The sequence below is a fragment of the Rhinopithecus roxellana genome, chromosome 13 (genome assembly GCF_007565055.1).
Source record: "Rhinopithecus roxellana isolate Shanxi Qingling chromosome 13, ASM756505v1, whole genome shotgun sequence".
NCBI classification, from domain to species: Eukaryota; Metazoa; Chordata; class Mammalia; order Primates; family Cercopithecidae; genus Rhinopithecus; species Rhinopithecus roxellana.
The window spans coordinates 84,404,983-84,431,626 of record NC_044561.1 but is presented as its reverse complement, the minus strand read 5'-3'; the positions used below and the strand labels follow the sequence as shown (position 1 = coordinate 84,431,626).

Here is a 26,644-nt window from a genome sequence, read left to right as displayed (position 1 = left end):
CCCCAGGCACATTTTGTTGCCAATGAGGAGGCTGGCAAAAGGGGAAATGACTTTTGATTATTGAAATGTAATGACACCAAAGCTCTCTAAAATGATGGGGTTTCTCCTTGTGGCCTTCCAAGGAGCAAGGGAAGAGGCTGTGGGTACCTGTGGTGGGCATTTGTCACTGTGTAACACCCTTTTCTTTCCTGTTACCCCAACTCCAATTCTGTCCAAGGGATGGGGAGCCCTGCCCAGGGGTGTGAATCTTGATGGCCATGTGATTCAGTCCTTGCCAATGAGACCAGTGGAGGCCTTGGTACCTTTTCTTTCTGGTAAGCGATAGGTCCAAGGAGGGGCCTTTTTTGTCCCTTTGGCTTGGGATGCTGTCTTGTGAGGATGTGATGGAAGGAGCCATGGCAGCCCAGCAGATGTGAAGTGACAAGCTGGGGACGAAAGGCAACACATTAAGGATGGTAGAATGCAACAGTGGACACAGCACAGAGATCTTGGCTGACCTCTCCAAGCCACTGAAAAACCCAGTTTTCAGACCTTGGAGGGCTTGTTAGAACCCCAATTGCTGGCATGATGGTTCACTTTATGTGTCAACTTGACTGGGCCATGGGATCCCCAGACCAGGGGTAAAACATTATTTCAGAGAGTGTCTGTGGAAGCATTTCTAGAAGGAGGGGACCGCATTTGAATTGGGGAACTGAGTAAGGCAGATGGCCCTCCCCAGTGTGGGAGGCATCATCCCATCTACTGAAGGTCTTAATAGGATGAAAAGTCAGGGAAGGTGGAACTCACCTTCTCTACCAGGCCTGAGATGTGGATTTTCTCCTGCCTTTGGACATCTGGGCTCCTGGTCTTCAGGACTTACACCAACCTCCATTTTCCTCCAGTCCAGGCCTTCAGACCTGGAATGAATTACACCCCCTGGCTGTGTCCCTCGTTCGCATGTGGGACTTCTTGACCTCTAAAACCATGTGACCCAGTTCCTATAATAACCCCTTTTATCTCTCTCTCTCTCTCTCTCTCTATGTCATATTGGTTCTTTTTTCTTTGGAGAATCCTGATGAATACAGCAGGGTCCCATCCCCAGAGTTTTTGATTCAGCAGATCTGGTGTGGGGCCTGAGAATGTGCATTTCTAAAGAATCCCTAGGTGGAGTTGATGCCACTGGCTTGGGGACCCCACTCTGGGACCACTGAATTGAACCATTATTAATTTTTATGGTAGTGGTTGTTACTTGAAGCTAAAAGCAGTGCATTTAATAAAATGGCTTTGCAATTTTTTATTTTTAAATTTTAATTTATTTGTATTTTTTTGGAAACAGATCTCTACACCTCTCACATTCCTTTAAAGCATTTGAAGAATTCAGAAACGAAGAGCTACAAATCTGCCAGGACCAGATTCTTGGGTCTGAATGGCAACCGAAGGGGAAAGAATCTCGACAGGGCAGAGGAAGATTGTGTCCACTTAGAGGTGACGTGTTTTCAAGATGCCAATGGTGTGGCAGTCAAGCTAGGAAAAGCAGCCTGCCACGGTGCAGATAACAAGGCAGTGGTACCTGTTGAGAATTTAAACAATAAAACTGACTAGACATTGTGTCTACTTTTATTATTTCTATTGGAGGACAATTCTAAACAATGTCATTGGGGAAGTGCTCCCTCCACTCCTGGCATGTTTTGGATTTCTTACGTATGAGCTGCGGAACTGCGTTCCCCTCTGACACGCTGTGGCAGGAGAATGAAAGCCCCATTGGGGACCTGCCTGAGTAATTTAGAGGGGACAGCGCTGTCCTTGAGGAAAACGAGATATGGGCAGTGGTGGGGCTCAGTTCTCTGTTGGCTGCTTATAGTGAACTTGCTGGGGAACTCCTGCCCTCCTCCTTTTAAAACCGCTGTGCTGATGTTGTCCATACCTGGTGACCTCATGGCAAGAACATGGTTTTGGAAGACACAGGGCTTTGTTTAACTGCTCGACATTGATAACACCAGCTCATCCATCTTTGCAAATGTACGTTGAAGCCTTCTTCATTCTTCTGCATCATTCCCAGAAAGGACAAAGTTTTCAGCAACTCCATATAATGGAGCTTTGCTTACACGTAGGAGCAGTTTGGTGTAGGAAAGGATACGGGCTCCAACTTGATGAAGCTCCCTATGGCCAAATCTGAGACAATTTAGCAAGAAAATAAACAATGATAATAATAGATTAGGACCCGCAGGATAAACAAACACCCACAAATTCATGCTGAGATAAATAAATCATTGAACAAATAAAGAAATGGGAGAGAAGAGGGTGTTTTTCCTTAGAGCAGAATTCCAGTTATTAAACCTCAAGGGAGTAAGAAGCATAGAAAATGGCTGCTAGGCCTACATCACACTGATTGCCGCAGGGGTGGGCCATGGATGGATGCGACAGAAGTGGGCCAGAGGATGATGCAAAACAGGTCATTTGCAAGGTCTCGAGGTACCTCCCCCAAGGATGCTAATAACAGAGGGAAAAACAGCAACTCTGCAATACAGAAGCCTGAAGGAGCCGCTTTAACCAAGTGATCAAGGACAACATCGGCGGAAAAGAGACGTAACATCATGAACCTCTGCTATGGCACAGTGGGAAGAGCACAGGTCACCTCTGTGGTATTCTTGTCCCAAAGGCATAAGCTCCACCTAACCAGGAGAAAGCATCAGGCAGTCTTCAAAGAAGGGACATTTTGGAGAATAACTGGCCAGTATTCAAGTGTCAAGGTAACGATAGACAAAGACCGAAGAGCTGTCCCGGACTGCAAGGCACTAGGGAGACCTGAAACCAGATGGATATGGCCTCATACGGTCTGTAGATTAGTTAGCAGTTGTGAACCAATGTGAATTTCTCAGATTAGATCACTGTATTGTGGTTATAGAAGATACTAGTTTTTGGGAAAGCTGGGAGCAAGTTAAACAGGTACTATTTTTGCAAACTTTTTATAAGGCTGAAATTATTTCAGAATAAAAGGTAAAGAAATAAACAGGTGGACTTTGGAGTCATTCTGCCTTTCTTCAAATCTGGCTACACTACTTGCTAACTGTATGACATTGGGCAAGTTACTTCATTTCTCTCCTCAGTTTCCTTATTTGTAAAATGGGGATAAAAAGAATACTATCTGGGAGGCCGAGGCAGGTGGATCACTTTAGCCCAGGAGTTTGAGACCAACCTGGGCAACACGGTGAAACCCCGTTTCTACAAAAAGTACAAAAATTAGCCAGGTGTGGTGGCACACGCCTGTATTCCCAGCTACTTGGGAGACTGAGGTGGGAGGATCAAATGAGCCCAGGAGGCGGAGGCTGCAGTGAGCAGAGATCGCACCACTGTAATCCAGCCTGGGTGACTGAGCGAGACCTTGTCTCAAAAAAAAAAAAAAAAAAAAAAGTTACCTATCATAGGGGGTTGTAATGAGAGTTAAATGTGTTAATGCATGTGCAGTACTTAGAACTCTGCACCTTGGCCCAGCGTAAGGGCTATACTATTATGTGCAATTATCAGAGGAGACTGGCAGCATCTTCTGATCTTAGGGACGTTTCCTCTCTGTGTGTGTGTCTCATTGTTCTTCTGGAAAGTTTCTGATGCAGGCCCCTGGGCTGATTCCTTCTCCAATTGATTACTCTGGCCTAAAAGCATTTCCCTTTCTACCAGCAGCCAGATAAAGCCAAATTCAGTGTCAGGATCTGTAGTATTACCTTAAGTATTACCCACTTAATGGGACTTAAGTATTACCCCCTTTTAGAGGAATAAGAATAACTTCTGTCTCACTTAGGGTTTCACTGAGGAGATGTCTGCATTGGAAAGACAGAGTTCATGTCACTAAAGAAGCTTCTGGGGCCAGTTTCCCTTATCCCCATTGCAGGGGGCAGACCTTTTGGGCTTGCAGGACCAACATCCCTGATTGGTTTGGGAGGGGTGTGTGTGTGGATCTGCCTCACAATGGCCTGTCTGAGCCCTTTTCTGATGTCACACGTTAGCATTTGTTTGGCCAATAAGACGCCAGCACACACACCAGCTTCAGTCCCCACTTGGCCTTACCTTTGATGTCACAATCTGACCTGTGGGTATTAATCTGGTCACAGCTGCTCACAGACCAGATGGCAAGGTCCGGGGACTAGCACAGGAAGATGTGGAAGAGAAGTGGCCATCAACCCAAGATCAAAGCAGAGGATGGGCCTCTGGCTGGCCAATTCAAGGTTCTGGGTTCAGTTCCAGAACCTGCCATGCCACATCCTCTAGAGCTGTCAGAACTCGAGAGCTTCTCCGTGTTTGAGGACATTAGGCTTCACATCAGGGAAGTGGGAGCTCAATTGGTCAAGAAAGTCAATGCCATCTTTCAGCTGGACATCACCAAAGATGGGAAGATCATTCTGCAGTGGACCATTGATCTGAAGAATGGCTCTGGGGACATGTATCTGGGACCTGCCAGGCTCCCAGCAGACACTGTCTTTACAATCCCGGAGCCCGTCTTTATGGAGCTGGTTTTGGGCAAAATGAACCCACAGAAGGCTTTCCTTACTGGCAAGTTCAAAGTAAGCGGCAAGGTTCTGCTTAGCCAGAAGCTGGAAAGGGTTTTCAAAGACTGGGCTAAATTTTAAGCATGCAAAAATACCAAGGAAGAACTTCTCTTCGATGATAATGTCGAGTGGAAATCATGCTTAATTTGAAGATTAAAGTAAAAAGTATCCAATATTGTTACTCAAATTCTTCCTATTCAAGTTTAATTGATTTTCCTGCGGATGGGTAAATTTTCAGGGAGGGTTTTGAAGCAGTAAAACGTGTTGCAGTGCATCAGTTAGAATCTTTGTCTTTTTCTTTCTTTCTTTTTTTATTTTTATTTTTTTGAGCTTCATTTATACCCTTTATGCTCCATTTATGCCAGGGTGAGAGCCACGTGTAGAGAAATGGCTGATTACGATCATTGGAATTAAATGCTCCAATGATGCTGTTCTTGAGACATTTTCCCTTTTTTAAAAAAAGTTTGATGTTTTGGGGAAAGAAGTGATAACCATCATTGCGCAGGTGTGCATTCCGCATGGTAACTTGATTCCATGAGGAAACTTTACTATGAGATTGCGGGGAGCTAAGCAAATTGGGCACCACAGGTCTGTGGGTGGAACCCAGGCAATAGAGGGGATGGTGCTCTTGGTGTATTATAACTTCTGATGGTTTCAATTCCAGGAGACTTGAAGGGCTTGGGAGGTGTTCTAGGCCAGTGGTTCTTAACTGGAGCATGCATCAGAATCACCTGGAAGGTTGGTTAAAGTCTGGATTGATGGGCTCCATCTCAGAGCTTCTACTCAGGAGATCTGGGCTGGAGAGAATGCACATTTCTAACAAGTTCCCAGGTGACGCTGATGGCACCACCCTTAGAGAATTCCAGCTCTGCTTCACTTCATGCCAAAGCTCTCAGTATTGACTCTATTCTATTCTAGGCCAGTGAGATGGTGCCGTTAGTTAAAGGATCTCCCAGAGCCAGATTCCACAGTCCTCTGTAAGCCATCTCTAAAGTATCTATGCTGTCAGGAGCTTGTGTGTTAAACATTTTACAAAATCAGAGGGCAGCCTGGGAGATTTCCCTTCCGGAAGCTCCCTTCACATGTTGTCTGGGAGAACAGAATGAAGTCCGATGTAGCTGATGTAACTCCTTGTGGGTGAGTGTGTGTGTTCTTGGCTCACATATGGTTTGTGTGTACTTTTAACTTGTGGGCTAAATATACACAGTGTGGACGCTCTGAAACCTGGGTGGAAGTTTCATCACAACTGCCATGCTCAAATACATGCCTACCAAATGATCCCGCCATTCTGTTCTTGGGTATCTTGTCAAGAGATAAGAAAGCATATGTACAAGCATAAAATAAACACTTGCATGCATGTGACTGTTCATGGCAGCTGTGTTGGGAGTAGTCCTAAACTGGAAACAAGCCACATGCTCATCAACAGGTGAATGGGTGGACAAATTGTGTGGCATCATACCATGGAATATTACTTAACCATGAAAAGGAAGAAATGATTGGCATACACACAAACAACAATGTCGATAAATGACAAAATAATTACGCTGAGTGAAAGAAGCCAGAGAAGACTGAGCACGTACCATACGATTCGATTTATATTAAATACTAGACAATGTAAACTGTAGTGACAGAAAAAAAAAAAAAGATTAGTGGTGGCCAAGAGACAAGAGCATGGGGAAATGGGGAAGGATTATGACAAATGTCATGAGGAAACTTGGGGGTAGTGGGTATATTCATAATCTTAATTGTGGTGATGTTTTCCCAGGTCAAAGCATCACCTTGTGCACTGCATATAAACACACGCAGTTTATTATGTGTCATATAAGCTAATCGCGTTGTTTTTAAGAACCTGCCACCCTCCCTTAGAAATAAGGCTTTTGTGTGGCTGTGTTCCTGAAGAGGCAGGATCCTCAACTCAGGAGGATCCTTCTGATCCTTCTGATCAGAAGATCCCCTTCTCTCAGCAAGATGAGCCCTCTCACCTCTTCTTGGTCTAGTGTTCAGCTCCTGACTGATTTGGATAGTTCTGCAGAGGCCTTCCTCCATTTCATATTAGACAAAGGCAGAGTGAGAACTTGTTGCTTACCAAATATCATCCTTTCTGTGGGAAAGGAAGAGACCATTTTTCCTGAGAGTGCTTTACTCCAGGGTTAGACATTGCTAAGGGGATGGGCATGGACTTAGTGCACATCCTGGCTTCTTCTCTCACGTGGGTCATTAAAGGGGTGATCTGCATCCTGTTCCTGTCAGTGCTCCCCAGCCTGTGAATGTCTCAGAGGCTTCCAGTGGATTCTGAGCTCTGTTGTGAGCACACTCAGCTCCACTGGCCCAGGCCTCTCCCATTCAACCATGTTTGAGGGTCAGACATGGGGCCGGCAGGTGTTTGGGGTGCCATTGTGCCACACTCCTTTTCTCTTCTTCTTTTGTTTTTTGTGACAAAGTCTCACTCTTGTGCCCCAGGCTGGAGTGCAATGTCGTGACCTCTGCTCACTGCAACCTCCGCCTCCCAGGTTCAAGCAATTCTCCTGCTTCAGCCTCCCTAGTAACTGGGATTACAGGCGCCTGCCACCAAACTCAGCTAATTTTTGTATTTTTAGTAGAGATGCGGTTTCACCATGTTGGCCAAGCTGGTCTTGAACTCCTGACCTCAGGTGATCCTCCTGCCTCAGCTTCCCAAAGTGCTGGGATTACAGGCTTGAGCCGTCGTGCCCGGCCGTGCCACATTCCTTTTTAAGAGAAATGGCTCACCTAAGCCCCTACTACCTGAGAGTCTTGCTCATACCATGTGTTAATCGTAGCCTCTGCTGTTTGGTCCTGAGATGGAGGTTGCTTAGAGACAGGAGAGTGGGCAGAGGGGTTACGCAGGCTCATGCCTGGGCTGGCATCTGACCTATGACCTATTCTGACTTGGGACAAAAAAGGTGACCTGAACTAACTCAATTCCTTTCTCAAGAATTTGGAACTGGGAAAGTGAGAGCCTGAGCTACAAGCAAGCAGTGAGAATGGAATCGGACAGGCTGGGATGCAGGGGGTGAGGAAGGGCTGTGGGGAAGGGCAGCCATGGGGCAGGGGCTGGAGAGATGGAGGTGCAGGAGCCTGGAGTAGGGAAAGGTGGTCAACAAGTGAGGAGTGGGAAGCCCAGGCCTCAGAAACGTGACCGCAAACCCCTTTCAATCTCAAGAAAACGCTCGATGCTGGATGCCACGTGAAGCTGCTGGAAGGACTCAGATTCTGGAATCAGAAGCGGAATTTTGAGCCCAGCATCACCATTTTACGCCTGTCTGACCACAGATGGGTACTGAACCACCTCTTGCCCAAGCTTCTTCATCTGTAAATGGGACTAGGAGCCCTCTAGACAGTGGATTGCTGGGGAAACCTCACTTGGGCGGCCCGACAGAGCCCCTGGCTGGAAGTCGGCTTCCCATGCATGTGAGTCCCTTCTCCACTGGCTGAGAGGAAGGGGCAGGCACTCAGACTGGCTCCCCACTGCCGCTAGGGACTTTCCTGCTTTTTCTCCTCTACTCGACTGGTGCCCTGGAAGGTCACATGTGTCTCAAAACATACATCTGTGTTTTGTTTGGTCTATACAAGGTGGACCAACACAGTGTTAGTAAAGTTTGAATTAGGACAATGTATATAAAAAATTGGATTTCTGTATTCTCTTTAAAAATTGGGTCATCTGGATACACTGAACCTGTATTCCTGCCAGGCAACAGCTGCGGGTGTGCAGCGAGTGGGCTCTCCAGACAGACCCAGGCCCCACTCCTCCTCACTTGGCCTCCCTGGCTCTGAGGCTGAGAGTTGGTGGCTGCAGTTTCCTTGGGCTGGGCCAGTCTTGAAGGGCCCCTGTGGGTATTTGGGCTCATGACCGTGGCTTCCTACCATACATGGTCTTACTCTTCACCTGTCAGTGTTCTATGGCTGTGTAACAGGTTACCACACATTAAGTGGCTTGAAACAACACCCATTCATTAACTCGCAGCTTCTGGAAGTCAGAATTCCAGGCAGTCTGGGCTGTAGTCTCAGCTCCCATGGTTGACCTCAAGGTGTTGGCCACTCTGGGTTTTCTCTGGGGGCTTGAAGGGAGAATCTTCTCCAAGCTCATTCAGGTTGTAGCAGAATTCACCTTCTTGTGGTGATAGGACTGTTTGCTATCCGCCGAGAATGCTCTCAGCAACTTGTGGCTGGCCACATGGCTCCTCCATCCGCAAAGCCAGCAACGGTGTGTGGAGCCTTTCTCAGGCTTTGAATCTCTTTGAATTCTTCTGTCTTCATCTTCTGCCTCTTCATGAAAGGACTCATGTGATTATACTGGGCCACTCAGATAATTCATGGTAAGCTCCCTATTTTAACATGAATGAATTAGTAACCTTAATTTTGTCTGCAAAATTCCTTCTGCCATGTAAGGTAATGCTGTGGAGTGAATGTGTCACCCCAGATTCATATGTCAAAGCCTTGAACCCCAATGTGATGATATTTGGAGGTGGCGCCTTTGGGAAGTAATTTGGGTTAGATGAAGTCACAAAAGTGATTCCTCCATGACAAGATTAGCGCCTATATTAGTCTGTTGTCACATTGCTATATGAAACACCTGAGACTGGGTAATTTATAAAGAAAGAGGTTTAATTGGCTTATGGTTCTGCAGGCTGTCTAGGAAGCATGACGCTGGCATCTGCTCTGCTTCTGGGGAGGTCTCAGAAAACTTACAATCACGGCAGAAGGTAAAGGGGGAGTAGCACTTCACATGGCCAAAGAAGGAGCAAGACTTGGGCAGGGGAGGTTTCACACACTTTAAAACAACCAGATCTTGTGAGAACCCCATCAAAAGAACAGCACCAAGGGGATGGCGCTAAGCCATTCACGAAGGAGCCACTCCCATGACCCAATCACCCCCCACCTGGCCCCACCTCCAACACTGGGGATTCCAGTTTGACATGAGATTTGGTGAGGACACAGAACCAAACCATATCAGTGTTTTTACAAGAGGAAGAGACCAGAGTGCTCGTTCTCTCTCTCCTCTCTCTCTCCATCCCCTCCCTGCTTTCTTACTCTCTTTGCCATATGAGGATGTAGCAAGTAGGTGGCTCTCTGTACGCCAGGAAGAGGGCCTTCACCAGACTGGCACCCTGATCTTGGACCTGCCAGCTTCCTATGAGGAGAAATAAAAGTCGGTTGTTTAAACCGCCTGTCTATGATACTTTGTGATAGAGCCACACTAAGACAAGTAATGTATTCATGGGTGTGACATCTTATCCTAGCCACAGTCCTGAAGACTGAGGTGTAGGATTTTCTTGGAGGCCACAATCCTACCAACTCCCCCACCTCCACCATCTACATTCCATGCATGTCCTCAAGGTCGTCCTCCAGGAAACTGCCTTGATTGAGCTGTTGTCTTTCTCTCCCACAATTTGCATACTCCTCCTTTTCTCAGCTCTGTGTTCTGCCTGTGTGTGGGTGTGGTTCTATTTGGGCCACACAAATGCCCTGGCTTGTCTAAGACATTCCCAGTTTGCCCTGCAGTCTTGATGCTCAGTTAGTGAAATCTCCTTCTTCAGAAGAGGCACAGTTTGGATGACAGGTGACATGGCTCCCTCTGACCTCTCAGGACCTGTGAGTCTTGAGGGCAGAGATCAGTCAGGACCCTTGCCTGTTGCCTGTTTTCACTTTGTTTCATTCTCTCAATCCCTGGCACCTACACTAGATTCTCAAAATGTTTGTTGAATGAATAGACAAAAGCCTGAAATTAGAAAAAATGCATGTGGAAAAAAATCAAAATAATAGAAAAGGGTATACAGAGAAAAATCAGTTCTTCATACTTCTCCTGACCGCTTTCCCCAATTTTCTTCCCCAAAGGCATGTACAGCTACCAGCTTATTGTGTTTTCTTGCAGATATGTGCACACAAGCATCACTGTACATGTTGTACATGTCCTACCTCCCTTTGTGGTTTTTTATCTTTTCACAGGGATGGAAGCCAACCCCAGATGTGACTCCCCATCTTGTGTTTCGAACATAGATCTCTCCTTCAAGTAATGCCCTCCTGAAGAGTAAGTGGTTGACTTGACTTGCCCAACTGAAACTTTTCTCACATTTGGCCATGCTCTGTAGGAAAAATCTCACAAGGGGCAACTTTACAATTGAAGGATGCAACATGAACCCCTCTTCCTTGGAGACAGGATTTATTCCTCCTCATTGTGTGAGCAAGCAGTCCTGCCAGTCTTCAGTATTCCAGGAGCCAGGAGCTAAGCTGGGATACTGACGGGACAGGAGAAGGTGGGGGTCAGAGTGCCTGAGCCCATCGCTTCTTCTGACTCCCCTGTCCTTGTGGACTTCTATCTGCCCATGGCCCGGCAGAGAGTGCTATGATGTGAGGGGCCCCAGACCGTGACAGGCATGAGGTTCTTTCCCTCTGGGACCCTAAGAATTGCCTGATTTGGGACAGAGTCCTAGCTCTAAATTGGGACTCAACAGGGAGAACTACAAAATTAGTTCTTTCTGCCACCATCAGAAATTGGGATAGGAGAGTGGAAGGCTCACAGTGGGGTCCTAGGTCTCCTAACAAGAATCTTGAGTTTATCTACAACCAGGAATATTCCATTCATTGCCTGAAGGAGACAGAACACCTACTCTGATGGAGGATTTGTATCACTTTTCTGTTAGAGGTTAAGGAAACTCTTTTCTGGGAAACTGTCAACCCCCGACCCCTCGCTGGTTTTATGTAGGTGTTAATAAAACCCATAAAACCAACACTTACCTATCTTTCTGTTTCTCTGCCAAAGGGTGGGAGGAGGGAAATCAGGCCCAGGTGATGACCATGGACACCTGGTGCTGAAGTGAAGGGCTCCTTCCAGGGACAGCTCGGAGGTGAGAGTGTGTCAGCTTATATGCTGGACATCCTTGGAAAGTAGCCCTTCATTCTCTGTTTGCAACCTGCTTCACACCTTCCAAGGGACCTGCATCACTGAGTCAGTGGATGGTACATGGGAAGCTCTCATTGAGCACAAGACCCAGGCACCATAAGAACCTAATGCCATCTAGAATTGAAATGTTATCATTTCATTGGTTGAACAGTTCATTCATTTAGCTGTTGTTTGTGCATCTTCTATGTGCCAGGCTCTGTGCTAAGCATTGGGATGCAATGGGGAATGGAGCCCTTTCCCTCCACCCAAGGAGATGACCACTGGAAGATAATCCTGACAGCAGGAATCTGAGATTCAGAGATTAAAGGCACATCTAGGCAAGGCTACTAGAAGGGGTTACTGGCAGAGGTTGGGCTAACAGAGCTCCCCCAGAGATCCCACCTCTTTTGTCTCTGAACAGAGTTAGATGCACACTGTGCCCTAGGAAGGATGGAGCAAATGGCTCATGGCCCATGTGGGAGTCTCAGTGAGGTGAGCCTGGCTGCATGGAGACCAGACTGAGATTCTGGATCCTAGGGCAACTCTTAGGGACCTCACGATTTTGCAGGTGATTTTTTCCATTCTCCAAACAAGAAACAGGGAAGTAGGACTGTATCAGCTCCCATGGGTGGATCTGTTCACGTGTGTTTTGGCCCAAAATCCAGGACAGCACCACCAAAGAGGGCAAGGTTTTCATTCAGGAGGTTTTAAGTTAGGGAACATCTTGGATTTTTAGTTGTGAATTGCTAGTTTCATCTGTTCACTGACTGACTGATCAATTAATCTATTTGTCTAAAAAATATTTTTTGAGCACTCGTGATGTTTTAGGAGTTAATTACTTTTGGCAGGGCTGATAGTAAGCTGGGATATATGAGGCCAGGATTGGTTCCGACTGGTCAAACACCATTCCGGTTTTTCAGTGACCCATTCTGATGAATTTTTTTCCGTTGCCATATGGTTATGAAACATTCTGGAAATCACTCCTGGTTTGAGGAGCTGGTGGCAAGCAAGCTGAGGTTTCTCTTCTCCTGCAGCTTGTCTTTCCAGATGAGGGTTGTGGGGAAACAAGCAATAGACAGCAAACAAATAACCAGAGAAGACACTTGAGAAAGGAAGGGAATGTGGCTAAAGGGACCTGGGTGGCCAGCGAAGGCCTCTCTGAGAAGGGGCTTCCTGAACCTCACGCTCCAGTGACAGGCCCTGGGGCAAATATGCAACTGCCAGCTGTGGATTTGTGAGGTGATTCCAGGAAATACCCCTTGGGGAGTGGGGCAGTGGGACAGGGAGGGAAAGGAAGGTGATACAGGGCATATTATTGAGCATGTCATTGTTGAGGGGCTCAAACCCACAGAGCAGTTCAGGGAGATAGGGTAGAACACCAATCAGTGTTATCCAGCCCAAGCAAAGAGGGAGTTGCAGAATTTTTAAACTAAATCCCATCAGTCTTCGGTTGAGTGCTTGTGATGGTAAATACTGAGTGTCAACTTGATTGGATTGAGGGATAAAAAGTATTAATCCTGTAAATTCCTGGACACATACACTCTCCCAAGACTAAACCAGGAAAAAGTTGAATCCCTGAATAGACCAATAATAGGCTCTGAAATTGAAGCAATAATTAATAGCCTACCCCAAAAAAAGTCCAGGACCAGACGGATTCACAGCCGAATTCTACCAGAGGTACAAGGAGGAGCTGGTACCATTCCTTCTGAAGCTATTCCAATCAATAGAAAAAGAGGGAGTCTTCCCTAACTCATTTTATGAGGCCAGCATCATCCTGATACCAAAACCTGGCAGAGACACAACAATAAAAATGAGAATTTTAGATCAATATTCCTGATGAACATCGATGCAAAAATCCTCAATAAAATACTGGCAAACTGAATCCAGCAGCACATCAAAAAGCTTATCCACCATGATCAAGTTGGTTTCATCCCTGGGATGCAAGGCTGGTTCAACATATGCAAATCAATAAATGTAATCCAGCATATAAACAGAACCAAAGACAAAATCCACATGATTATCTCAATAGATGCAGAAAAGGCCTTTGACAAAATTCAACAGCCCTTCATGCTAAAAACTCTCAATAAATTTGGTATTGATGGGACATGTCTCAAAATAATAAGAGCTATTTATGACAAATCCACAGCCAATATCATACTGAATGGGCAAAAACTGGAAGCATTCCCTTTGAAAACTTATGCAGCCAACAGACACATGAAAAGGCACAAGACAGGGATGCCCTCTCTCACCACTCCTATTTAACATAGTGTTGGAAGTTCTGGCCAGGGCAATCAGGCAGAAGAAAGAAATAAAGGGTATTCAGTTAGGAAAGGAGGAAGTAAAATTGTCCCTGTTTGCAGATGACATGATTGCATATTCAGAAAACCCCATCATCTCAGCCCCAAATCTCCTGAAGCTGATAAGCAGCTTCAGCAAAGTCTCAGGATGCAAAATCAATGTGCAAAAATCACAAGCATTCTTATACACCAATAACAGACAGAGAGGCAAACAATGAGTGAACTCCCATTCACAACTGCTTCAAAGAGAATAAAATACCTAGGAATCCAATTTACAAGGGATGTGAAGGACCTCTTCAAGGAGAACTACAAACTACTGCTCAGTGAAATAAAAGAGGACACAAACAAATGGAAGAACTTTCCATGCTCATGGATAGGAAGAATCAATAACATGAAAATGGCCATACTGCCCAAGGTAATTTATAGATTCAATGCCATCCCCATTAAACTACCAATGACTTTCTTCACAGAATTGGAAAAAACTACTTTAAAGTTCATATGGAACCAAAAAAGAACCCGCATTGCCAAGACAATCCTAAGCAAAAAGAACAAAGCTGGAGGCATCACACTACCTGACTTCAAACTATACTACAAGGCTACAGTAACCAAAACAGCATGGTACTGGTACCGAAACAGAGATATAGACCAATGGAACAGAACAGAGCCCTCAGAAATAATACCACAGATCTACAACCATCTGATCTTTGACAAACCTGACAAAAACAAGAAATGGGGAAAGGATTCCCTATTTAATAAATCGTGTTGGGGAAACTGGCTAGCCACACGTAGAAAGCTGAAACTGGATCCCTTCCTTATACCTTATACAAAATTTAATTCAAGATGGATTAGAGACTCAAATATTAGACCTAAAACCATAAAAACCGTAGAAGGAAACCTAAGCAATACCACTCAGGACACAGGCATGGGCAAGGACTTCATGTCTAAAACACCAAAAGTAATGGCAACAAAAGCCAAAATTGACAATTGGGATCTAATTAAACTAAAGAGCTTCTGCACAGCAAAAGAAACTGCCATCAGAGTGAACAGGCAACTTACAGAATGGGAGAAAATTTTTGCAATCTACTCATCTGACAAAGGGCTAATATTCAGAACCTACAAAGAACTCAAACAAATTTACAAGAAAAAAACAACCCCATCCAAAAGTGGGCAAAGGATATGAACAGACACTTCTCAAAAGAAGACACTTATGCAGCCAACAGACACATGAAAAAATGCTCAGCATCACTGGCCATCAGAGAAATGCAAATCAAAACCACAATGAGATACCATCTCACACCAGTTAGAATGGCGATCATTAAAAAGTCAGGAAACAACAAGTGCTGGAGAGGATGTGGGGAAATAGGAACACTTTTACACTGTTGGTGAGACTGTAAACTAGTTCAACCATCATGGAAGAGAGTGTGGCAATTCCTTGAGGACCTAGAACTAGACATACCATTTGACCCAGCCATCCCATTACTGGGTATATACCCAAAGGATTATAAATCATGCTGCTATAAAGACACATGCACATGTATGTTTATTGTGACAATATTCACAATAGCAAAGACTTGGAACCAACCCAAATGTCCATCAGTGACAGAATGGATTAAGAAAATGTGGCACATATACACCATGGAATACTATGCAACCATATAAAAGGATGAGTTCATGTCCTTTGTAGGGACATGGATGCAGCTGGAAACCATCATTCTCAGCAAACTAATGCAAGAACAGAAAACCAAACACCGAATGTTGTCACTCATAGGTGGGAACTGAACAATGAGAACACTTGGACATAGGAAGGGGAACATCACGCACCGGAGCCTGTTGTGGGGTGGGGGGAGAGGGGAGGGATAGCATGAGGAGATATACCTAATGTAAATGACGAGTTAATGGGTGCAGCACACCAACATGGCACATGTATACATATGTAACAATCCTGCACGTTGTGCACATGTACCCTATAACTTAAAGTATATATACAAAAAAATTAATCCTGGGTGTGTCTGTGAGGGTGTTGCTAAAAGAGATTACCATTTGAGTCAGTGGGCTGGGGAAGGCAGATCCACTCTTAATCTGGTGAGCAAAATCTAATCAGCTTCCAGCAAATACAAAGGAGACAGAAAAACGTGAAAAGGCAAGATGGGCCTAGCCTCCCAGCCTACATCTTTATCCCGTGTTGGATGCTTCCTGCCCTCAAACATCTTACTCCAAGTTCTTCAGTTTTGGGACTCGGACTGGCTCTCCTTGCTTTGCAGCTTGCAGACAGCATATTGTGGGACCTTGTAATCAGGTAAGTTAAGACTTAGTAACTCCTAAATAAATATATATATATAGTTTTGTCCCCCTAAGAGAACTCTCATGAATACAGGGCTGCTCCTGGGACAGGGGTTTTTGATTCCCTGGCTTCTTTGGTCTGCCTCTCATGCAAGCAGAGTGGGGTCTGGGCATTTGAGAGAAAGCTCTCCAGCAGTTGGAAGTCAGGTGTAGCAGACTCTGTTGATGAGGTCCAGAGAAGGATCAGAGCAAGTGCTGAGTACTGGCGACCTCCAGCAGCGCTTGCATTTGAAGGGGCACCAGGACTCAGCAGTTAGAACTCAAACTCTGGAAGTAGACTGCTTGGGGCTGGATCTTGCCCCATTGGGCAAGTTGCTTTTATTTACTTTATTGTTTTATTTATTTTTATTTTATTTTGAGATGGAGTCTTGCTCTGTCACCCAGGCTGGAGTGCAGTAGCACGATCTCGACTCACTGCCACCTCCACCTCCCGGGTTCAAGCGATTCTCCTGACTCAGCCTTCTAAAGAACTACAGGTGTGCACCACCACACCCAGCTAATTTTTGTATTTTTAGTAGAGACTGGGTTTTGCCATGTTGGCCAAACTCCTGACCTCAGGTGAGCCACCCACCTCGCCTCCCAAACTGCTGGGATTACAGGTGTGAGACACCGCACCCAACCTGTTTACTTATTTTTAAATGCATTTTTTAAATTGAAGAATAACATACATAGGAAGAAGTCTACACATTCTAAGTGTGCAGCTCACAAACTTCCCCAGATGGAACACACCCGTGTAACCAACACAACATCTGGTTCATGAAATAGGGTGTGACTGGCACCCCAGGAATCCTCACTCACACGCTGTTCTGTTACTATTGCCTCCAGGATAACCACTATTTTGACTCTAATGCCATAGACTTTAGTTTTGCCTACTTTTGTGCTTTATATAAATGGGACCATGCAGTGCACACTCCGCTGTGTCTGGAGCCCTCCATTCAGAATTCAGTGTCTGAGATTCATCCACACTGGTGTGCACAGTTACTGTTCGTTTGTTTTATTGCTAAGCAGTGTTCCATTGTATTTGATTGTTTCCAGTTTAGGGTGATTTTAAATAGTGTTGCTGTGAGCCCTCTTGTATACCTGTGGGAACAGAAGTCTTATTTTGTCACTTAATATTAGTTAGTGTCTTATCCAAGTTTGCAGTGGCAGCTACAGCGTGGTGTCTTGCACACAGCTGGTGCTTTATAAATGTTTGTGGCGTGAATCAAGAGGCAGGGCAAGTCCAGAGGTAGAAAAACAACCCTTGCTGGGATTTGGCGTCTGGTTCACTGGTTCACCTGCTCCATGATCCTGGACTTTGGGCCCCACTTGCTGGGTTTCAGAGGGAAACTGACAGCCACAAGGCAGAGGAGACAAAAACGAAGTCTCCCAGGTGTGCCGTTAACAAGCACGGCGCTTAACCATGTCGGGAACTATCCCCAAATGACAGCTGAGAATCCTCACTGACTTTTCTTTGAAGGAAAAAAAAAAAATTCTTCCAGACCTGTAACTAGGCTAATCACAAGAAACATCTGTGACCTCCTAAAAATATCGGCTTGGTACCATTTTGTAGAGCATAATATTTATATAGCCCAGCAGTGTAATTAAATTGATGTTTAGTTAACTCTTGGAAACAGCTGAAGGCTCCCAAAGCCCAGGATGAGATCTGGAATGGGCTGGAAAGGGGCCCTGAGAGGTGTTCCCGCAGGCTCTTGGTGGGGTATCCTGGAGTGGCCTCAGAGATGGGGGCATGAGAAACTGAGGAACATACTGTGTTGAGGGACTGCGTGGCTTACTCAGGGGCAGTAGGATTATAGTTGTTTCTATGTTTCTGTCCAGCAGCCTCTGGAACGCCATTTCCTGCTGAGGAAAGGTTTTCCCTTAAAGGACTAATCAAAAAAGGCCCTGTCTCAAAGCGCCTGTGCCATTGTTTTGTAGCCTGAGGAGATGAAGTGGGACAATGGTGGGTTTTTCTGGAGGGTTTCATGCTTGTTCTTGGAGAACTGCTCGTATTGGTGGGGATCTCAGCTGGCAGGGAGTAGAGCCTGTGCTTTCTCTTTCTCCTCATCAATAAAGAAAAGAGCAAAGCTGAAGCAAGTTTTTTCTTTTTTGGAAAAAAAAAATTCAACTTTTATTTTAGATTCAGATGTGCAGGTTTGTTACCTGGGCATATTGCATGATGCTGAGGCTGTGGACGACTGATCCCGTCCCCAGGTACTAAGCATAGTTTTTAGGCAAAGGGGCTCCATAGCTTTTCAGCTGGGCAAGTTTCTCACTGGAACCCCCCGAGGCCTGCAAAGCAGGACTGGAGCCTACTGTGGGCAGGGCCTGGTGTGGGGTCTCCTCTGAAGTCTTGAGATGACATGAAAACATCAGGCCTTTACAGAGGTGCCTCCAGAGTGCGGTTAGGGGTGGGATTCAGAAGGGTCTTCGGGGAGCTTGAGAAGTCTGGAGTTGGGAAGGCAGTCCAGGGACAGTACCTCCTGCTTTGGCCATCCCCTTTTTGTGGAATTCTGCTCTTTGCATGAGGAAAAGGGAAAACACATTGATGTTTTGAGCCCATAAGCATTCCTTTATTCGTTCATTCTGTGATAATTACCAAGCAACTGCTACCTAATGTACCTTCTTGGCCCTGTGCTGAGAGTAAGCGATGAAAGACTGAGCAAAATGGACACCTCCTGATATGGTTTGGCTGTGTCCCCACCCAAATCTCATCTTGAATTGTAGTTCCCATAATCCCCACGTGTGGTGGGAGGGACCTCATGAGAGGTAACCGAATCATGGGGATGGGTTCCCCCATGCTATCTTCATGATAGTGAGTAAGTTCTCATGAGATCTGATGGTTTTATAAGGGGCTTCCCCCTTCACTTGGCTCTCATTCTTCTCCTTCATGCTGCCATGTGAAGAAGGACATGTTTGCTGTCCCTTCTGCCATTGTTTTGTTTCCTGAGGCCTTGCCAGCCCTGCGGAACTGAGTCAATTAAACCTCTTTCCTTTTTAAACTACTGAGTCCCAGGTAGTTCTTTCTAGCAGTGTGAGAATGGATTAATACACCTCCCATCCTCAGGGAACTCCCAGTGTAGTGCCTAGCTACACACACAGTGAGGGCTCAGGAGGGAAAGCTGAGGGACTCTTCATAGACGTGTAGGGGCTTAGGACAGACTTCCTGAGGAACAAGATCAGAGGAATGAGGGAGAGGTCCCTGAGATAGGGCAGAGATGAGACCGTTCCAGGCAGAGGAAACAGCATGTGCAAATGTCCTGTGGCTCACAGAGCATGATGAGTTCCAGGAACAGAACAAGACCAGTGAAGATAGAGAAAGGGGGTCAGTGGCAGAAGGCTGGAGACTGGGGCCAGGCTTTGTAGACTGAAGCCAGAACTCTGGTGGTTATCCTTACATGATCTGAGACCTGGAACCACCTGCTATGGTGTGGACTCCATGCTGGCCCTATTTTATTCTGGAAAAGAAGGTTGGGTGGAAAATGGCACCCTTAAGGCTGGAGTTGCCAGAAAGATTTAGGTTTTCTCCCCATCTTGAAATGTGTAACCCCAGACTCCTCCAAACCCTGATGGTGACCATCAAGATGGAGGTGGCTCTATGACATCAATGAAGGGACAGTGAACAAGGACCTAAGAACAAACCCTGATCCATTAAATTGAGGGCTTCATCTCAGTGTCTGTCCAAGCCACAGCCTAATAGGTCCTTAAACAGACTCAAAGGGAGAAACGGCCCAGGGAAGAAGGAAAGCCACCATTTGCATTTCCCAGTGGTGCCACCTTTTATTCCAAGTCTAAAGTTATCCCAAGGCCACACATATGTGGATAAGGGATGGTGTGCTTGGGTGGGCTTGTGGTGTTGTGCCATGGGAAGTGGTTTGGAGGATAAGAGAATGTGGTGCCCAGATCCACATTGCCATCCTTACCTCTCCAAAGGGTTCTTGGGGTACCCCTCCACAATGTAGGGATGACTCCAGATGGTCTCTGTTTCCCTTGGATATTTATAATCCTAAAAACAGATCAGTATTTAAAAGTTAACAAAGAAAAGGAAAGAGCTCAGTGACAACAATAAAAGGCATGCAGGGCTTGACATGTATTATCTTATTTCTTGTCACTACGACTTCTGAAATTAGCTCCATTTCCATGGGGAGGGTGAAAACCTGCTGAGGTTTTGGCCTTAGAAAGGTGGTGTTGCTTCCCCCTACTTCCAACCCATGTAATTAAAAATTTAAAAAGTAGGCCGGGCGCGGTGGCTCAAGCCTGTAATCCCAGCACTTTGGGAGGCCGAGACTGGCGGATCACGAGGTCAGGAGATCAAGACCATCCTGGCTAACACGGTGAAACCCCGTCTCTACTAAAAATACAAAAAAAAACTAGCCGGGCGAGGTGGCGGGCGCCTGTAGTCCCAGCTACTTGGGAGGCTGAGGCAGGAGAATGGCAGGAACCCGGGAGGCGGAGCTTGCAGTGAGCTGAGATCCGGCCACTGCACTCCAGCCTGGGCGGCAGAGCGAGACTCCGTCTCAAAAAAAAAAAAAAAAAAAAAAAAAAAAAAAAAAATTTAAAAAGTAAAACTATGCTAAACCATAAATCAAGTGCAAGATAGATGAATCAAGTTCTGGGTGTTTCTCCACAATGACTAGTTTGATTTGTATTTTTAAACATTATTATACATAACTGTGGTTATTTTTATGTAAATTCGAATTATGTGATTCTGAAATAGTTTAATATAAAATAAAAATAAAGTCTCACTTTACAACCCAAATATGAAATAGAATACCAAGAGATTAAAGAGAATTGGGAATCTCATCATTTCAAAGGCATTAAGATAGACTGGTCTGTGAGCTTTGCTGAAACTTGTCCAAGATGGGGCTGTTCTCAGCTGGTAAAAGGGAAACCCACCATGCTTTGTGTTGTTACTGTGGAAAGGTTGGCCTGGACTTAACTGAGCTGGGATTTACATGAGGTCTTCAGGAAAGTATCTCTCTAATAAATATAACTGCCATATAGCAAATTATGTTGGAAAAAAATCCCTAGGTGCCTTTGAATTATGTGTGGACACAGTAGGTACTTTCTCTGCCTCCTGGGTCACTTAGGGGAAGAGAAGTTAAGTGACTTGCATAACAGCACAAGGTCATGGTGGAGCTGAGGTTTGGAAATGGGTCTGCTTGGTTCCAGGTGTCTTGTTCAGAGAGATTTAGTGTTCCTGCCCTTCTCTTTAAATTACTTTAAAAAAAAAGAAAAAAAAAATCAAAGAGCTAGACAGGGCTTTGAAACTCATTTAGTTCAGGGCATGCGTTTTAGAGATGAAGGAACTGAAATCCAGAGAAAAAAACTGAATGACGCAAAGCCATGGTTGCTGTGCTTTGGTTGGCTTCACCAGTTTTCCAGGGAAGCTCTTGAAAGAGGCCTGAGCTCTACTTCAAGCTGGTTCTTAGCCTTGCTGTGTGGTCACCAGGAGACTACTTGCCTTCTCTTGGTTCAAGCCCCGCCTCTCAGGGAATCAGGTGGGTTGGATTAGGTGTCCTCTCACATCACTTCAAGCTTAAAAGCTCTCTATGTCTGATTCCAGCCTCTTCTCATTGATTACTTCCCATTGTCTCTTGGGGATAACATTGGGGTGGTGGTAAGGGGAGGCCCCATAAGAAATGGGGTGGAATAAATGAACCAAGAATGTAGAGGCAATAATTTTTCCAAGGAATATTTAGTAAAGAGAAAACAAAATTTCTCTCCTTTTTATTTTATTTTATTTTATAGCCGGTATCAGAGTTCAAGATGACTGACCAGTGTACGATGAATTTCCATTTTTCTTTATTATGAAGAATCATTTAGAGATGCTCTCCCATTTTCATACCCACACAACACATAAAGCTCAACACACACTTGCACACACATGCACATCAAACATGCCCTGGGAATGAAGCATCACAATGAACTGAATGAGTGAATTGTTTAAGGCAGACAGCACTGGGCAGGACTTGGTTATAGCTTTGGTGGGAGTCTCTTTGCAGAAGTCCATTTGGTGGGTTGCATAGGCACAGAACCTTGAAAAACTTTCTGAGATGTCACTGACCAGTTTGGCCGGTATCTAAAATTGTCTCCTGTTTATATTTTCTTCATCTTGAACAACTCTGTGACACATGATTAGTTATAAGGTTTCTCATATCTCCCAATATTTTCTCTGAAGTTGGATTCCAATGTCTTTTTTGAGTGGCAGTGTCCAAATTACTTAGAGCCACAAAAGCACTGAGTCACAAGCTATCTCAAAACTCTGCAACTTAACTGATTTATACTCATGGACCTGCGGTGTGACTGAGGATCTGCTAATTCAGGCTGGCTGGGCCCTGCCCCTCCAGTCTCCCATCTCCTTTCCCTCCCTGCTATGGTTTGAATGTGTCCCCCAAATTTCATGTGTTGGATACTCAATCCCCAATGTGGCAGTATTGAGAGATGGGGCCTTTAAGAGGTGATTGGAGCTCTTCTCTTTACAAATAGATTAGCTCATTCATGGGTTGATGAATTAATGAATTGATGGGTTATTGTAGAAGTGAAACTGGTGGCTTTAAAAGCAGAGGAAGAGAGGCCTGAGCTAGCATGCTCAGCTCTCTCACCATGTAATGTCCTGTACGGTCTCGAGACTCTTCAGAGAGTCCCCACTGGCAAGAAGGATTTCACCAGACGTGATCCCTGTCTTCCCAGCCTCTAGAACTGTAAGACATAAATTTCACTTCTTATAAATTACCCTGTTTCAGATATTCTGTTATAAGCAACAGAAAATGAACTGAGACACTCCCCTTCAGACCAGTGGCATGGTCCAGGCACATTTTCCCCATGGTGATGGCAGAGGGGAAATGCATCATTGGGTTAACATCCCACAGGCCAGAGCAAGTGACATGGCCAAACTCAGAAGTAGGAAATACGGCATTAAAGTGCACATCAGAAGTGAAGGAAGACAGTGGAAATGTGAAGACAGTCATCGTGGTCAATATCCTCTGTGACGAACTTATCAGTTGTGGTGGTTTTAAACATTTGCAAATTCTTTGTTACTCCTCTTATCAAGAGGTAGGATCCAGGTCCCCTCCTTCTGAGCTGGGGTGGGCCATTTTGGCCGCCTCGATGAACACGATGTGGCAGAAGTGACACTGCATGACTTTCTAGGCTTCTGCTGGTTTCTTGCAGATTTCTGCCCCTTGTGATAAGTTCTGACACCCCGAGGTCCCCATGTGGGGAGACCAGACAGAGATGCTCGGCGATGCCTGGATTCCCAGAGAGAAATCTCTGGAGAGGGCCGCAGACACTGCATGTCTCTGGAAACACATGGGAGTCCCTGAGCAAGAACTGCCCAGTGGAACCCAGTTAACCCCCAGATCCATGAGCAAATCATTGTTCCGGTTTTATGCCACTGTTTTGGGGTGGCTCATTGTGCAATATTAGATAACTGAAAAATTATCTAATTGTGCATCAAGGCTACAATTTCTAGCAAGGAATAAAATCAAGGCTACAATTTCTAGCAAGGAATGGTGCATAGGGGTGAACTGCAGCTCCCCTGTTTGCCACTGGTTGTAACCTTTGATAAGTGCTCTGATGTCCCTGAATCTCAGCTTTTTCATCTGTAAAAATGGGGATCGTGTTCCCTGCCTCCTATGATTGCTGCCAGATTAAACACCTAGCACAGGGCCTGGATGGAGGCAGGTGCTCAGTCAGTATTGATAGAGTAAATAACTGCTTACTGCTCAGTGGGGCTCATAGGGTGAATTCTGGCTGGGTAGAGCTTGCAGGCCACAAAATGGGCAGATGGAATGACTGAAACAGTGCTGTGGTTCAGCCCAGGCTACAAATTATGGCTGTTAGAGGTTGTTGAGTGTGTGTGTGTGTGTGTGTGTGTGTGTGTGCGCGCGCGCATGCTTTTAAATCTTCCTTTAATAAGGAAGTGGAGACCTTTTGCTTCTTTTTTTTTTTTTTTTGAGATGGAGTCTCTTCTCTGTTGCTCAGGCTGGAGTGCAGTGGCGCCATCTTGGCTCACTGCCACTTCCGCGTCCCAGGTTCAAGCAATTCTCCTGCCTCAGCCTCCCGAGTTGGGATTATAGGCAAAAATTACACGCCTGGGGAATTTTTGTATTTTGAGTAGAGATGGCCAGGCTGGTCTTGAGCTCCTGGCCTCAGGTGATCCGCGTGCCTTGGCCTCCCAAAGTGCTGGGATTACAGGTATGAGCCACCACGCCTAGCCCCTTTTGCAGTCTTGATTGATGTGAACCCATTTCCTGGAGTTCTCAGGGGAATACGTTTTTATGTGCAGATCCCTATTTCATGAAGTTGCAGGGACATAGAATATATAATTTGTTTGGGGCGTTGCTTTGAGCAGGCTGATAAAAGTAGAAGCTAAAAAATTAATGTAGTCTCCTCCCTCAGATCCTGTAGCCAGCCTGTTTGGGTTTCTTCCCCATCTCTGCAACCCAAACGTAAGGATCTTCCTTTTCTTGACCCATATGATCCACGGGAAGGATCTTCCTTTTCTTGACCCATATGATCCACGGGAAGGATCTTCCTTTGAACAAACTTCTTGACAGCACCCATACTGCAGAAGGTGCATGCATCCTGTGTTCATCTTGATGAAGTTTCGTAAACTACAGGCACCCGTATTTTCATAAACCAACTTCCAGATCCAGAAACAGAATCCCTTCCCGCACCCCAGATGTCCCTTCTCCCCTTTCTCATCAGTACTTAGTCCCCCAACCCAGGGAAACCACAATTCGACTTAAAAATAACATCCTTTAGTTTCCCCAGTTTTTGCTCTTCCTGTAAACAAAGTCATGCACTCTGATTTTGTGTCGGGATTCTTTGGCTCCACACTGTCTCTGTAACACTCATGCATTTCATGCACGTATTTTGGCTCATTCATCTTCTTAGTTGTATCATATTTTAGTTTATGAATATACCATAATTTATTTATCTGTTCTACTGTTGATGGGTAGTTTCTAGATTTGTGTCCCATCTTCCTACCTCCCCAGCATGAGGCTTATCTCTTACCTCCCCAGCATGAGGCTTATCTCTTACCTCCCCAGCGTGTGGCTTATCTCTTACCTCCCCAGCATGAGGCTTATCTCTTACCTCCCCAGCATGAGGCTTATCTCTTACCTCCCCAGCATGAGGCTTATCTCTTACCTCCCCAGCGTGTGGCTTATCTCTTACCTCCCCAGCATGAGGCTTATCTCTTACCTCCCCAGCATGAGGCTTATCTCTTACCTCCCCAGCATGAGGCTTATCTCTTACCTCCCCAGCGTGTGGCTTATCTCTTACCTCCCCAGCATGAGGCTTATCTCTTACCTCCCCAGCATGAGGCTTATCTCTTACCTCCCCAGCATGAGGCTTATCTCTTACCTCCCCAGCATGAGGCTTATCTCTTACCTCCCCAGCATGAGGCTTATCTCTTACCTCCCCAGCGTGTGGCTTATCTCTTACCTCCCCAGCATGAGGCTTATCTCTTACCTCCCCAGCATGAGGCTTATCTCTTACCTCCCCAGCATGAGGCTTCTCTTACCTCCCCAGCGTGTGGCTTATCTCTTACCTCCCCAGCATGAGGCTTATCTCTTACCTCCCCAGCATGAGGCTTATCTCTTACCTCCCCAGCATGAGGCTTATCTCTTACCTCCCCAGCGTGTGGCTTATCTCTTACCTCCCCAGCATGAGGCTTATCTCTTACCTCCCCAGCATGAGGCTTATCTCTTACCTCCCCAGCATGAGGCTTATCTCTTACCTCCCCAGCGTGTGGCTTATCTCTTACCTCCCCAGCATGAGGCTTATCTCTTACCTCCCCAGCATGAGGCTTATCTCTTACCTCCCCAGCATGAGGCTTATCTCTTACCTCCCCAGCATGAGGCTTATCTCTTACCTCCCCAGCATGAGGCTTATCTCTTACCTCCCCAGCGTGTGGCTTATCTCTTACCTCCCCAGCATGAGGCTTATCTCTTACCTCCCCAGCATGAGGCTTATCTCTTACCTTGGCTTATCTCTTACCTCCCCAGCATGAGGCTTATCTCTTACCTCCCCAGCATGAGGCTTATCTCTTACCTCCCCAGCGTGTGGCTTAAATACCTGGAACATTTGCTTGGAACATGAAGGAAGGAAGGCAGGTTCTTTATAAATTCAAATCCATCTTGTCCGGTTGCTCACATTGCGCTGAGTGTCCTCACTGGCTGCTCCAGCCTCCCACCCACATGGCTAGACTTCAAGGAGTGGAGGGTGAGAACCCTCTCCCTTGTCTGTTCCAACGACCACCTTGGGAGGGCCCTTCCTTTCCCACTGTTAAAATACAACACCCCCTCCACCCGGAAGGCATGTTCTCCAAAGTGAGCCTTCTAGGTCACTTGTCCCCAAAAAGAAGAAAAGAACAAAACTTCCTGAGAACTGATCTGGGCCAGGAATGCAGCAGCACTTGATGTCTGAGGGAAGCAGTTTTTCATTCAAGAGGGAAGGAAGAGGAACGTGCCCCAAAGCGAGGTGAGGGCTTTGACTACAAACTCAGTGGGGCTCAGCATTCTGCCTGTCACTGGTTCATTTTACCGGGCACTGCGATTGAAGCAGGAGATTAGACTGGGGGCCTTTAACTCAAGCTAATC

At 45.8% G+C, this 26,644-nt stretch overlaps 1 protein-coding gene and 1 long non-coding RNA gene across 4 annotated transcripts; one reads left to right on the top strand and one right to left on the bottom strand.

Annotated features, from left to right (window-relative positions):
• Nucleotides 1-36: 36 nt before the first annotated feature.
• On the bottom strand, nt 37-26,279 carry LOC104667430. 3 transcript variants are annotated; one of them, XR_004052773.1, is made up of 3 exons: nt 26,097-26,279; nt 19,958-20,040; nt 37-425 (listed from the first exon to the last, which is right to left on the bottom strand). It is a non-coding gene; the product is annotated as a putative uncharacterized protein C20orf78 (long non-coding RNA). The 3 variants fall into 3 exon arrangements; XR_004052774.1 differs by having other exon boundaries at nt 42-425; nt 26,121-26,279; XR_004052772.1 differs by lacking the exon at nt 37-425 and adding an exon at nt 17,626-18,097 and having other exon boundaries at nt 26,097-26,271.
• On the top strand, nt 4,048-4,707 carry SCP2D1 (SCP2 sterol binding domain containing 1). Its single transcript, XM_010369845.1, has one exon. The coding sequence runs from the start codon at nt 4,131-4,133 to the stop codon at nt 4,599-4,601; it is 471 nt and encodes a 156-aa protein (XP_010368147.1). The 5' UTR covers nt 4,048-4,130; the 3' UTR covers nt 4,602-4,707.
• Nucleotides 26,280-26,644: the final 365 nt, after the last annotated feature.

Bases quoted from the DNA above. Each gene is read 5' to 3' on its own strand.
- SCP2D1 (XM_010369845.1), top strand. From the start codon at position 4,131: ATGTGGAAGAGAAGTGGCCATCAACCCAAGATCAAAGCAGAGGATGGG.